At 39.8% G+C, this 14,858-nt stretch overlaps 1 protein-coding gene and 1 long non-coding RNA gene across 12 annotated transcripts in view; one reads left to right on the plus strand and one right to left on the minus strand.

Annotated features, from left to right (window-relative positions):
- The window catches only part of LOC121084725 (sodium-dependent neutral amino acid transporter B(0)AT3-like), a 28,594-nt gene extending 15,658 nt beyond the window's left edge, over positions 1-12,936 (plus strand). The window contains exons 6-12 of the mRNA XM_040586586.1: positions 4,797-4,909; positions 5,188-5,316; positions 5,898-6,054; positions 7,758-7,962; positions 9,585-9,744; positions 10,839-11,001; positions 12,093-12,936. Of these exons, the coding sequence (XP_040442520.1) occupies positions 4,797-4,909; positions 5,188-5,316; positions 5,898-6,054; positions 7,758-7,962; positions 9,585-9,744; positions 10,839-11,001; positions 12,093-12,305 (1,140 nt within the window). The 3' untranslated portion in view covers positions 12,306-12,936. The remainder of the gene's footprint in view (positions 1-4,796; positions 4,910-5,187; positions 5,317-5,897; positions 6,055-7,757; positions 7,963-9,584; positions 9,745-10,838; positions 11,002-12,092) is intronic.
- Positions 134-14,609, minus strand: LOC121084726. 11 transcript variants are annotated; one of them, XR_005826859.1, is made up of 7 exons: positions 14,431-14,609; positions 12,948-13,096; positions 12,057-12,203; positions 9,538-9,729; positions 3,537-3,692; positions 1,710-1,852; positions 134-482 (listed from the first exon to the last, which is right to left on the minus strand). It is a non-coding gene; the product is annotated as an uncharacterized LOC121084726 (long non-coding RNA). The 11 variants fall into 11 exon arrangements; XR_005826852.1 differs by having other exon boundaries at positions 12,948-13,232; XR_005826860.1 differs by lacking the exon at positions 12,948-13,096 and adding an exon at positions 13,157-13,232 and having other exon boundaries at positions 14,431-14,608.
- Between the last annotated feature and the right edge of the window lie 249 nt (positions 14,610-14,858).

Below are 14,858 nucleotides of genomic sequence, written 5' to 3' on the forward strand. Positions count from 1 at the left end.
CTTTCATATTTTAAGACTTCATAAGAAAAACAACTGAGGAATTATACTGCAAAGTGTTTGTTTTTTTTAAGGTTGAAAGTAATTTTATCCTACCCTTTTTCTCTGTAGCACAAGTTTCCCCCCCACCCCCGTATGTCCCTAAAAGACAGAGCTGCTGGAGTGCACCCCTCTCCCATTTTTTTCTCATCTTCTCAAAGGGACAGGAGTCCCAGATCCCTCCATATGCTGGCCATTTCAGAAGGACCTCTTTATGCTGTCCTTAGCAGCCTTCCCAAATGCAGAGTAAATTTGTTCCACCAAGTGGCTGCTATCAACCACAGGCTCCTCACAGCTCTGCCTTCATGCTAAAAACCTCCATAAAGCCGTAAGCGTAGAAGAGGAAAAGCAGCACCCACTGACAGATGGTCTTGGAGCATCCTCTGCCTCTGCAGCCACAGCAGTGCTTCCCACCACAGGAGCACTGGGTATTGCCCTTTCTCTTCCTACAACAGAAACGCAGGCATTAAGGAAAACATAAGCCAAGAAGCCCAGAGATACATTACGTGTCAGCCTGGAAAGGGACAACAGCAAGAGACAGCTCAGATGAGACACCTGTTTTATTCCTCCCCCTGCAAAGCCAGTCTTGGTTGTCTTTCTTGTCAAAAGACAATCTTGGTCTTTACAGGAGGTCAGGACATGCACCCTTATTTTTGTAGGGCTCAGACAGGACAATAAATGCTTGCTTCAATGTCTTAATGAAGAAAGCAGACTAGACAACACAACCAGAACAGCGCTTGGCCTGTTGTCACTTTGTCTCAGCTCAGCTGATTGGGTTTCTCTGAAAGAGCTCAGGCATCTTTGGGACTTCACATTCCACAGTCATTACACAGTGAATTTAATGCAAAAACTAGATTTATGTGTATTCACAAAGCCTGGAGGTATTGCAGCGCTGAGGGGGATCATCATACAAGAAGAGCCGGATGGTTTTGCAGACTGGCACCAGAAGTCAGAATGAAAATCTGGCTGCAATCAACCTGTAATTAAGGATTAGTTCGTTTGAGGAAGCAGATCCTGGAGACGTCCTTTAAGAGTCATCTGAAGATGGTTTTGGTGCTGAAACTGTATTCTTACCTACAAACATGGAAAAGCTGATGCAACAGCCTGGTAAGTGATCATCTACTCTGGGTGTTGCTATGCATCGAAAGTTATAGTGTAAGACAGAGATGGCTTTGTTAAACTAACACACCAACTGCTATGGAGGATTCTGGCACTTCAGGGTCTTCAAAAGGACAGCAAGCACACAACTGCAACATTTCCTTTCTTTCTTCTTCCCCTTAGCCCACAGTGGCAGTACCAGTATTGCCTTTTCTGTTAGCCTGTTTAATGAGAAACAACTCCCACCACTGCCATCAGTAAATACATGAATTTTTCTTGTTACACTTCTCCACAGTGCATGTCCTAAAGTGAGTTTTATAGGGGGGTTGTTGGTTTGTGGTTTTTTTTGTCGAAGATTTACCTGGCCCACCCAGACCACATCAGGTTACAAAACTGTAAAGTGTATTTCTTAAGTGCATGCTGTTTTCTTCTTTTTTTTTTTGAAGGAAGCTTGTAAAGCTTTAGTAAAATAAAGTTAGCTCACCTACTGCCATTTTCAGCTTGCTTTACAAAAAAGACCCTAAACAAACCAACACCCACCCATCCCCCAAAAAAACCAACAAACCAAAACCAACCTTCTTGACATTCTCCACTCACTGGGGCAATCTCTTCCAACTTTTTTCCAACTTTGCAGTGCAGCAGAAATTGTAGGTTTTTTGTAATAGCTGACACATCCATTCGCTGGTAACTGTTACACCTCCCTCTTGTTTTTGCAAATCTGTAAAAATAACACCTAGTGCTAAAAGTCACATCTTACCAGTTTCAACATCACAATCACCCAACTGAATTTATTTATTTTTCCCCAAACCACCACTGCTTAAATTCACTCACCTTCCAAGTTTGTATTTTACTTCTCATTAATAAATATCACAAATAATAACTGCATGCATATGGATTTTAAACATGACAGGCTGTGGTTTTATTTTCATGCAGAAATGCATAGTCCACTTTTTGCTACCTGACATACTTTCACACCTTAAATTCTAGAACAAATAACAAATACTTCTTTTCATTGACTTTCAGACATGGAAAAGTCTGACTATTTACTCATCCTCTCTAACTCCTTGGCTACCTGGAAAGTGAAGCTGCCAAGAAAAAAGAAGAGATACTGAAGTTATGCTCACAGGCACTTGAGGGGAAAGCAGAAGCTGTCGCACAAAGATGAAGCAACAGAGGAGCTGGAACAGAGCTTTTGGAAAGGTTCTTGGGAAAAAAAATTAAAAATCAGAGGCAGCAGAGAAGGGATCCCATCAAGCATCAGCAATGGTGCCTATGCAGTTCAGCTTCTGTGGACACCTGTGTCAGCTCAGGAGCACAAATGCCTCCTTCTCCAGGCTCTTTCACATCTGAAAGGGCTTCAGAGACTGTAAATATTTGGGGGTTCTCTGGCAACGAACAATTTCAGAAGCTTGGTTGGGCAACGTGCCTGACCCCAGTGCTCTGCAGCTATTTAAAGAGCAGTAAGAATAGCCAAGAAAAAGGCAGCACAGGCACCAGACCCTCTATCCCAGAAGGCAATTTTTTAGTTTTTTCATCTGTTTTGCAGTTTAGTTTTACACCTAATATATTACTGTGAATGAATGCTTAAAACTCCTTTTGAGGTACCCAGTCTGTCCGTATCACTTCTGGTATTAAGGAGAACGAAAGCATTACCTTAATGAACTTAAAATGTCTTTAAGTGCAGTATTACTTGTTGGCCACTTGCTTATGAGAAAAGCAATAGCTGTTTTTACACCAAAATTACACATCACAGGGATCTGTGAAGAAAGTTTCTGTCCATGTTTCATGTGTTCAAGTATCCAAACATCTCACTGCCAAGGGGGCAGCAATTACACTTCCTTTCCTCATTACCCCTGTGTTCATTAACATTCTGCTTGTACATCTTCATTCGCACAGTTCTAGTTTCAGCACATTTTTTTCTTCTGAGGATGTGCTTATGATATCTGTATGCCAGATTACCAAAAATATAAAAAAGCATTTAGATTCATAATTTGTTTAAGACCAGAAAATGACATTGCCATGGCATGTTTGCCTGTCCACTATTTTTTCAAGTTTGGGCATGGATTAGTGTCTTAGAGGCAAAAAATGCATTACGTCTAGCACCAAACTAAACTATCACCGGATTCATTTGCCAAAGTCCCCAGTCAGAAAGTCAAACTTTTAACAGCCTCCTCTATCAGCACTGGCAATTGACTTGGCAGCACTTCATCAGGCTGCGAGGGCCACGTAGCAGTGTGAATGCTGAGTTTCTGCACTGCAGTAGCAATCTAGTTCTGCACCTGCACGTGGTCTTACCAGCAAGTGCTCTGGCATTACAGGGTTTGGTTATGATCCTTCAAAATGAACCTCTAAGAAAGGTTTGCCTAAGTTGAAGCGTTTCAGTCAGCAATGGTTACACTTACCTGCTTGCTATGCTATGTTGTACAAAATGTTACACCAGTTCTGCTGTGGTGAAAGCACTGACATACTTGTGGAGAAAGCATCTGCAGTAATGGCATCCACCGCATCCGTCCACACTGAGATGAATCCATTATTCTTGCTCTTCAAGCTCAGGCCAGCTTCAGAAAAACCCAAAATGCTATTAAGGGGCTTCTGGCATACTTACTCCTCATTCCTACAGATGTTCCTAATCATGTACTAGGATCAATAGCACAGGCATATAGACATGACAGGAAACACAATTTGCCCTACATTACTAGGATGCAGGTTTGATTCAGATTGATGTAAACCAAAGTGAAATACTCTACGGCCCCAGTATTACTTCTGGGCCAGCTGCTTTTGAAAACACTCATTCTTAACTAGTACTGGTTTCTAGTCACTCTACTTGATAACATATTGGAAAATAATTCACCTTGGTAGGGTATAAATATAACACACCACTTCTCAGTTTCTGCAAGAAACTAATATTTATTAAGTATATTTACATTTTGCGCATTACTTATGCTTTATCTTTTTCTTTCAGCCTGCTTTTAATGATAGAATCCCTTCTTAGCACAGCTATTTAGGACCGTATATTATTCTCTGTAATACAACAATCATTGACTTTTTAATTTACCTTCATCTATCATGTCGCCCTTACATCTAAATTAAAATTTTGCTGTCGTTTTCTCCTTTTCCCTTGTTTTGCCTACGTTGCCCTTTTATCTTTTATTGCTGTTTTCACAGTACTTTGAATCTAAGATGTTCTTTTTAATGAATATACTCTTCTTGACTGCCTGGACTTTTAGTCTGGGGTTTTTTTATATCCTTTTAAAGTGAATTTGGAAAGCTATGGAATCACTTTCTGTCTTAAAACAATGTAACTTTAGTGGATTTTTATACAGTTTTAGGAAGATAATATTCTTAAACTGTAAGTTACCCAGTATGTGGATTTATTGTATGCCTAATGCCTATCATTTAGAAACACTTTTTTTTTCATTGGAAGAAGAAGCATACAATGAAACAGATTCTGTAATAACTACATACACTAAATAGACCAAATCATGTCCTAAGAAACACCTGCTTTACTGACATGTTTTGCGCTAATTCCCATTTCCAGTGTCTTTAGATGGCAACACAACACTCAGTTTCAAAAGTAAAGTATGAGATGAGCTATGAGAACTCGGAGAGAAAAAGAAAATTTAATTTAAGTGTAATACATGCATTTATTCCCATTATTTCAGCTGAACATTTTGAAAAATCCCCGTGTATGGCTTGATGCAGCTACCCAGATTTTCTTCTCTCTCTCTTTGGCTTTTGGAGGACTTATTGCATTCTCAAGCTACAACCCACCAAAGTAAGTAGAACTACAATCTTTATAAATTGGCTAATTCTTGCTGCATTTTGTGGAATTTTCTGAAATTTTCAAAACATTTTCTTTCAGATATTTATTAAGAATCTTAGATTTTTAAAGGCTCTTAACAGCTGCTGTCTTTCTAAAAGGCCAAATAGATTTTCTAACAGGAAAGGGAAAAAAATCTAAAAAAATAAAATGTTTCCAGAAATACCTGAAATAATCACAGATAAAATACTGCCTTTTTTTAGTTACTTCACTTTTTTGAATGCTGTTTCTAGAAATGACTGTGAAAAGGATGCTGTGACAGTAGCAATTGTGAACAGCGTGACATCCCTCTACGCTTCCATCCCAGTTTTTTCTGTTTTGGGGTTTAAAGCAACCACAGGCTACTGGGACTGCTTGGACAGGTGAGAAACTTGTATTTCCAGTGTTATAGCACGGTTTCAATGCCTAAACAGATAATGTGTTACTTGAACATGCATTTATAGAATTTATTTTCACTAAAAAGGAAAGGCACCTGTACGGAGAAGTCTAATATAAAAACAGAAGGTATTACGGCACTGAGGCAAGAATGATCAGGGTTAGCATTTGTAAGAAGCAAGACAGATTATAAAACAACCCATTAATCTCAGAGTAGCATCAGTAGTATTTAAAAACACAACACCTTTTCCTGTTCCACCAGATTCACTGGTACATTAAACACAAGCGGTGGAAATGGTCTTGACGGCTGAACCCCGCCCCCACCAAACCAACAAACATTTTAGAGACTGTACCTGCATGAAGCACTCAGTTTGTATCTGAAAGACAGGACATTAAATAGCTTGAATATTTTCTCCTATTTTATACATAAGTTCCCATTTAATATTTTCCTTTATATTGTACAGAAAGTAAACATCACTTTCTACTAACATCTGAATACATGGCACAGCATTTCCAGCCACATCATCTGCAAACATTTAAACTAACGGTACGTCGGCTTCTCTGGCAGGAACATTATCAGTATCATCAATGAATTTGATCTTCCAGAAGAAAGCATCATGCGACAGAACTATACAGCCTGGATTAGTTTCCTAAATTCATCATATCCAGAAAAAATTGCTGGACTCAAACTGAAAAGCTGTGACCTCCAAGAATTTCTTGATCAGGTACCATAACTGCTGTCAAAGTAATCCTTTATGTAGAAGGACTGCTATCTTCCTTTTCCTTGTAAGTGCTTATACTTTACTTGTAATGAATATATCATACATAACCATGAAACAAAACAGTTTTTCAAAATTTGAAATAATAACACTGCTGTAGGACAGTCTGAAATCAAAGCTGTCTGGTACAGCATGTAAAATTACACATTATTATCACAAAACTAATCTTCAAATATCCTCTTACCTGGAGCCTACCACGGACACTAGATGCAGCCCTACTTTAGGTTACAGGAATAAAATTTGAAATAATAACACTGCTGTAGGACAGTCTGAAATCAAAGCTGTCTGGTACAGCATGTAAAATTACACATTATTATCACAAAACTAATCTTCAAATATCCTCTTACCTGGAGCCTACCACGGACACTAGATGCAGCCCTACTTTAGTTTACAGGAATAAGCACAACAAAGGAAACACATCTAATTAAAAGATTATAGGAAAAGGATGCTGAATGGGAGTTTTCTAAATCTATATTTAAGGAAGTATCAAAAAATCCACAAAAATGTTCACTGTTTGCCTTCAATCACAGGAAGGTATTCCTTTCCTCATCTTTCTATTCCCTCTTGTCCTCTCCCTTTTATTTTTCCTTCTCTTTGCACAAGATCTTACCAATATTTTAATTTTTTTCTCCCAACTCTCTTCCCCCCTGCCAAAATACATCATGATCGTCTCCCTCTCCTTCTTTTCCCACCCTCCCAAAACATTTCCCTTATCACTAAATACACATTCTCTGTTTACTTCTCCAGCCTCATTCCACTTGCTCCAGTGAAACCACCCAGCCCTCAAACTCTTATTTACTACTCACTCATTCGTACTACCTTATTACAAGTCCTTGCCACCTAATGAGAAGAGAATAGGGCCATTGTTGGGAGAAAGAATAGGAAAGAAAGGAGCTTGAGGAAAAAAAAGAAAATAAAATCAACGGACAGAAGGGTGGACACATTTGCTAGGGACAGAGTGTGCTGATGCACAACAGCCATAACACACAACAGCGAAACAGGCCATTTTGCTCACATGACAGAGAAGTCCAAGGACAAGATTCCAGCCCTGACATGAGTCAGTTTCTGTTTTGTCTGGCTTCCTCTGATGGCACCCATTTCTGATTTACAGAAATAGATTAAAATTTAGATTTAGATTAAAAAATCAGATTTAAATATCCTTGTCCTTGGGAGACTGAATTCAAAGAATTCTGGCTTAAATTGTTGTTTTTTTTCCTATTAGCCTTTTCTGCCCTGGTAAATATGGGTTTTTTTGTAACCAACAGTTCACCAACTCCCTTGCTGCTAGAGTGGCCATCATATCCTTACTTACATATTTTTCTTTCCAGCAGCTCTTACATTATACATTTTTTAAAAAACAAACATATTTAAGAGCATTAGCAAAACAATTGTTCTTTCAGTTACAACTCTTGACACACCTCTCTGTGCAAGCTAGAATTCTGCTCTATGATTGTCTACGCACCTCTGATAGACCATTTAAAATTAAAATCTCCACACTCTCCACTACCTGTTTTCACAACTGCTGGCTGCCAGAGCCCCACAGGCTGACCAGCACCCTTGACTCCAGGGAAGAACAGCAGCATATACACACGAGAAACTACATTTACACCATTATAATGCATATTTTTATCTGCTTCTGAATTCTGCAGAGTGTATCAGGAACTGGCTTGGCTTTCATCATTTTCACTCAAGCCATCATTCTCATGCCAGGCTCCCAGGCCTGGGCCATCCTGTTTTTCATAATGTTGTTCTGCTTGGGTCTTTCTTCCATGTTTGGGAACATCGAGGGAGTCTTCACTCCTCTTCTAGAGCTTCGAGTTATATCCAAATCAATACCCAAAGAGCTATTATCTGGTAAGGTATTTGCTTTGGTTTGTTCAAAGAAGGTGGCTTCTTTATAGATGCGCAAACTACCAACTGCTTCATAAATATCACAGAGCGATTAAGAATTTTAATATTAACCTAGCTATCTCATAGTGTTGGTAAGGGCCGTGGATTGTGTTTGCAGAAGATAAGGACATAGATGAGGTAGCAGTTACGGCAGAAGCTGTCAGATGACAGGATTATACTGCCCTTGCCAGTTTTTTTTCTTAGCTTGCAAGAGCTGTTTCAGTCTGAGAAAGCTTGTTAAATCGCTGTGCCTGGCGTCTGAGCCGTTGTTGACATCAGGAAGAGCCTTGTCTTTACATAAGCCTTTGGCACCTAAACAAGCCACTATAAGGCAACCACTGACATCAGCTGGTCTGCCATAACCACCTCCGCACAAGCTTACCACACTGTCACAGCTGTAAGAGAGGTCATTCACCCTTATTTCATTCAGGTTTATGCTGCTACAGATTCTTTCATATTTACTGTGAACAGGCCAAAGTTGAAAATTACTACTTGTAAACTGAGGAATGAGTGTGTGCGATCCTGTTCTTGCACCAAAACTGGCATCTTTTCAACCAGAGACAGTTACTGAACCCAACCTGCTCCTCAAGAACCAGACTCAGTGAGAGTCTAACAGATCCTGCTGTGAAATTGGTCTAGAAAAATGTGCCTAGAAACATTTCTGGTGCTTTGAAGTAATGGATTAACACATCAGCAGTGTGTCCTTTTAAATTCTTATGGGGACTATTGCTGGCATGCCTTTTTTAGAGTGTTCTTGTGGCAACTAAATTAAAACCTTCCCATTTCACAACTTTTTATGTAGAAACAAATTTATTTAAAACTTGATAAGGTAACCCTATTATTTTGAAATTGATTTTCCAATTGTGAGCTTTAGAAAAAAAAAGAGAGAGTCTGGAGCCAATTGTAGACAGCAACGAACCAAAGGCCATTTTAGAGTCAGAAGCAATTAGCAGCACAACGCAAGGATGTACAAATTTATTTGCAGCCCATGTCTGCACCCAGCAACACTATCCCTCCTTCCAACTTTTTCTCTCAATTAACCCAAATCTGTACCTTGGCTAAAAGGGAACTGACCGCAGAGAAGTATGGTGAAACCTAAACCAGACACGCTGGAACTTAAGGGATATACACATTTGTAGTTCTGGGCCCTTTGAGGAAATGGGGGGCAGAAATCCAGGGAGCCCTTACACTTCTCAGGTGCCAGCTGCCTGTGCTTTGAGCCCATGACAGGGAGATGAGATCAGGGCACTTGAAACTCAGTACACATCAGTCAAAAATTAACACAAGGCAACAGCATAGCACAGCCCAAGCTGTCTGCTGGAAGTACTAACAACTGAAGGATGCTCCAAGTCACAGGAGTGCACTCCTCCTGCAACAGTGGTGTCTCTTGGCCAACACACGGGGGGAAACTGAGTTTGGGAAGCGGTATTAGCTCCCCTAAGGAAAAAACAGCTTGTTTTAGCTCTGTAGAGGGAGAGAGTACAAAAATCACTAGAGAAAAACTAGAGCAAAAATAATTTAGAACAATGACATACTTACCAAGTTCAGTTCAACACTCCAGTAACAAAGATACCTTTTTTCTTTAGGTATAATATGTTTAATTTGCTTCCTCATTGCTCTGTGTTTTACACTGGGTTCGGGGAGTTATTGGATTGACATTTTTGACAGCTATGCAGGATCATTGCCTCTTCTAGTCCTCGCTTTCTTTGAAGTGGTTGGGGTTGCGTATATCTATAAAATTAAAAGGTACGTTGGAAACATTTTTTTTTCTCTCGTAAGAGACAAATGCATTTTCCTCTCAATCCACGACTGTTACATACCAGTACACAATATTAACTTACTTCTGTAGCACTTACCAGTTCTGTGAATGTAGTTATTATACTTTGCTTCAAGTGTCCTGTATTTGTAAAACCGGAAGGACAATCTCTGCATAGCACTTATGGAAGGGAGGAACCCAAGTTTAAAGCTAGAAAGTCAACAACCATTGTAGTTCTTTGGCCAGGAGGAGTTACACTGCAATAGTAGGTTTCACACGCTACCATAGATTCTGGATTCCATAGCACCTGTATTTTCCCTGTTGTGCTACTATACATACACTTTTTCCTCTTGTTACTATGGGATATGAGCATAGTCAAATCACTTTTTCCTAGTTCTCAAGAGATTACTTAATATCTTCACTTAGGTTAACAGAATTGAAGATAAAGCTGGTGTTTGAACACACCCACAAATTACAATTCCTATTCCAGATTGCAAAACTCTTTCAACTTGATAGATCCATGTTATCATGTAACTACCAAACTCAGAACCATACATCTACTGTGCATTCAACGTACAAAACTCTAAGAGGTGTATGCAAAAGATCACTTCCATGTCCAAACAACTGCCACTACTGACTGCGGAGGAAGATGGCTCAGGTGCAATAATCTTGTCCCTGACCTGATTTGATTCATTTGGTGCTGGTTGATTCAGATTTCTTCCTAACAAGCTATGTTTGTTCCCTTGGCAATTCTGTCTTTTTTTAAAAGGTTTGACTAGTTCTACAGAACTGCTGTAATATTTTCATCATTTATTTGCGCTTAGAAACTTTAGACTAGGTGCTCGCATAATGTAAACTGACAATGTAAACTGATCATTGATCCTTGGTAGTGATCAATAAAGACCTACTTTATTGATATTATTATTATTTACTTAAGTCTATAGGAAGTTATTAAAGAAGGGTATGCAATAGAAAAGATTTAGGGAGCTGTAGCATGTGTTTAAAACTCATGGTAAAAATATGAAAAAACGAAACTGTTACCACTCAGATCTGACATCATCATAAACTTGTCTCCTCTTAAAAGGTTCAGTAAAGATGTGAAATGGATGACTGGACGAAAACCCAATCTCTACTGGCAGATCACATGGAGGTTTATTAGCCCTCTGCTCCTGCTCGCTGTCTTCATAGCCTTTGTTACTCTTCAGATACAGAAGCCACCAAGCTATGCAGCCTGGAACCCTAAATATGTATGTTCTTGAGTATTTCCAAAACTTCTAATAAAAGCAAGAGATGTTTTCTCCCTTACCCGATCCTTTATAATCATTGCCATCTACAGCTTATCTACGTAATGCAGCCTGAAGTGATGCAATGCTTAGAATGAGAAGGCTCCAGTGTGCATAGAGGTTACACATACTAAAATGTGTTTCCGCTAACAGAGCCTCTTCTTGAGGCGTCCCACACACTCCATGCTCCGTATTTCTTACGGATGCGCACAGAGAACTGTTGAAGTGTAATGTGTCTGTGAGGCACTCCATATCTGCAGGGGTTCAGAGGTGGAACAAATGCACGAGCAGAGCTTTAGAGCTGCATAACAGATACCAGAGATTAAACATTTCTCGGTGAGAACCACCAGTAACACTGGGGTCCTGATGAATATATGAACGTGTACTTCTGACAGGCAGACAGGGAGGGAGGCAGTGCTCTGAGGACAGTGTTGGCTAATTCAGTACCAAAGACATGTCAATGCTGAGAACATTTGTTCTGGATGTCACTGTCTCATGCCAGTTGCAGTTCCCCCACCCTGCATAGTTTTGAAGATCTATTCTGGTCTTAAACTGCACAAGGATTACACAGCAGCAGTGTCTTCTCTAAAATCCATTAAGTATCTACCAGCCCAAAATAAAACTCACAGCCACAGAGTTGCAGAAATCGTATTCTCATCGTTCTCCCAAAATATCTCTCATATAAATCTTCCCTATTTGGCAAAGAGCATGCTCAGTAATTTCTGAAACCAGGTAAGCTCTGAGTACTAACAAGAACAATCAGAACATAACTAAAAGAGGGTGAAGGTTTGATAACCCTTTGGGCAACCTCTGCATCCCTAGGAATATGTCACACTCCCAGCTATAAATCTTTGAAGCTGTAAAACATTTACAGCTATCTTTAGTCCCAACAAGAAGGGCATACAGAGGACACGGACACTGAATGCTATTGTAGAGCAAGAGTAAAACTTTTGCTTTCCTTACTATAACAGCATAAGAAAATGCAAATGGAAATTACAGTAAAATGGCAGTGCACCTACCAATTATCTCTTTTGCTTGCTTTTTTGTCTCCACAGGAAGGCTTCCCTATGAAAGAGGAAAAAGTTTATCCACCCTGGGTACTGGCCATCTGTGTGCTGTTAGCTGTCCTTCCTTGTGTGTTTGTACCTCTGGTAGCACTCTTCCAACTGATCAAAAAAATGCACAGAAGCAAGGACTCAAGCTTTGTACCACCAGAAGTGTTTTCATGTCAGGGGTCTAATAACAACTTCTCTTATCAAAAAGAATAAATACCCATTGTATCTAGCTGTAAGTAAAATTAAGACAGCCTTTGTTAGACGTGATTAGTTGTAGTATGGTACCATCCAGCCAACCTGGTTTATGCAGTTCATACGCCTACAGGCAATCACTAGCACTCTATAAGCAGTGCTGCTATGTTTCCTTTATTTTCAACCAATTCCACAACAGTTATTTTAATCTTGTCTGTCCCACATCCTGTCCTGAATCCTACATACTGACCAAGTACCAGACCCACTGCTTTAACCCTTTTCACGCATTACTAACTACACGTCTCTCTCCAGTCAGTCTTTAAACTTGGAAAGCCTGCTAGTTATTGCAAATGCCCTCTGTCTTCCTCCGCTTCTAAGAAAACCAGTCTGTTCCTAAGAATCAGCAACATAAAAATTGGAACACAAGCACCTGGAGTTTCATTCACTGACTCCCCTTCTGAGAGGTGTGGAATGGAAGCTCTTGTGCAGTGACTCTCCTTGTCCACTACACTCTACTTCTTGTAAATCACATTTAAATAGCAGTTATTTTGTGATTATTTCATATTCTCAAGCATTGCAAAGAGCAGAAATAAAGCACCAGAAGTTAAAAGAATTTAAATCTTTAAGTAAATCTGAGTAATTAATTTTGCATAAATCTCTTACCTTAGCAGATTCCAGAATTTATTGTAGGGGAAAACAGTGTGAAAACAGAAGTCCCCATTTTTTTCCCCTTATTTTTCTCAGGCTGAATACAGTAACTGAATACTGTAATAAAAGCGCAGATGTATGGAAGCCTCTTTGTGAGCTGCAACCTTATATGACATGACGATGAAGTTAAACTTTACTCAAAACCAGGTTTTCCTGTACTTTACTGCAGATCCTGGCCACTCTCTGCAGTGACAGGAGATGAGGATTTCTTTTTCAAGCAACTTGAACAACCTGCAGCTTCTGAAAAAATACAAGGGAAAGTACGTAGGGTGAGTAATTAAGAGTCAAGGAAAGGACAGGAAGGTTAAGGAAAACGGAGTCTTGGGATAGGCTACACACTAGCAGGGCTTCACAATGGGCAACAGGGATTTTGCCACACAGTGAAGATGAATGAGACCAACTCGAACTCTGAAGAGCAGAGGCAGTTACCTGACTCCTTGAAAAGGGCACAAGGGGAACTGCAATCACGGGAGAGAGGAGGGGATAATTTTTATCTTGCTGCTTAAGGAAAGAGCAGCATAAAGAGAAAGAGATTTAAATAAAAATAGGTTTATTTCTGTTTTAGATTTTTCCTTTTAGATTTAGTATCCTCTTCACAGAGCTGCTGCAACCTCCTGTCCTGCAACTAGCTTGAACAATAAGACTCTTCTGGAGCAGTGATGGTACTAGAAACAGTGTCATCCAGTCTGTCACACCAGATCCACCACAGGATCAAAAGAACACTGTGCCTCTGCCTGCTGGAAGGAAATGCACTGGGTAAACTGTGTGCACAGCAGTTGCCAGGCCACAGCCTCCTGGCCCTTCCACTATGTGGTATGAGTAGTATCACCTGCAAAACAATTAAGTGCCTGGGCTCTGCATGCTCTTATTTCTGAGAGCCATGGACTTGGCTAATGGTCTGTGTGATGATGTCCATCAATTCCGCACGGTTGCCTGACAACAGCCCCAGCCCTTCAAGCCAATAGAGGGGCAGGTAATAGAAACACAGCTTCTGTTAGCAGAAACCTCACAAAGTTCCAAGTAAACTTCCTGATGTTCTGCAGCTATGCACTGTAAAGGCTCTAGACAATGACATGGAAGATTTAAATTGCCACGCTGCCTGTTGCAAATTAAATTTAAGAGGTTATGAGTACAAAAGGCTTCCACAAAGAATGAATAACAAGAAAACCCCAATATAATTGTGATTTTATATATTCATATAAAAGCTGTAAATACATAAATAAGAATTTTTTATTAACTCAAGCGTACACTACATATTCATGTCTTTGATTACTGATAGCTACATGCTCATTACAATCAGGTATGTAGAGTATAGGCAGCATGTTTATGTATTTGGTCAGAGATCTATTCTTAAAGAAAAACACAGCCAAGCAATACAGACACAAGCTGAGAAAAAAAATAAACTACATATACAAGACTTTCAAGCCTATAAACCCACCTCAAGTCACTGTCATAGCACCCTCAGACTTGACTTTTGAGCTGCCCCTTCCCATTCACCAGAAAGGAAACTTCATGGGTCATCAGACATATGCAGTTCAGCCTGGGACAAGACTCAGGAAGAAGACAATTTTCAGTTCCAGTAACTACAGCTCATGGCAGGGAAATGCACCAGCTGAAGTTACTGTTTAGCCAAGGTAGGCATGTAGAAAATGTGTTGAGCAACTCTTGCAGGAACATTGTCTTTTCTGTTCTCAGTGCACTTCTGATGTGACCTCTACTGAGGTCACCTGTAGCCTCTTTCAGTAAAATTAGTGCTACAGTCTTCCCCTTCCTGTTCACATGAAGCACAGCCTCTTACAGGTATTTTTTTTCTCTTGAATAGCATGACTGACTTTGAGTAAGCATATGCATGGAAACACGAAACTG

Source organism: Falco naumanni, chromosome 3, assembly GCF_017639655.2.
Source record: "Falco naumanni isolate bFalNau1 chromosome 3, bFalNau1.pat, whole genome shotgun sequence".
Taxonomy (NCBI): Eukaryota; Metazoa; Chordata; class Aves; order Falconiformes; family Falconidae; genus Falco; species Falco naumanni.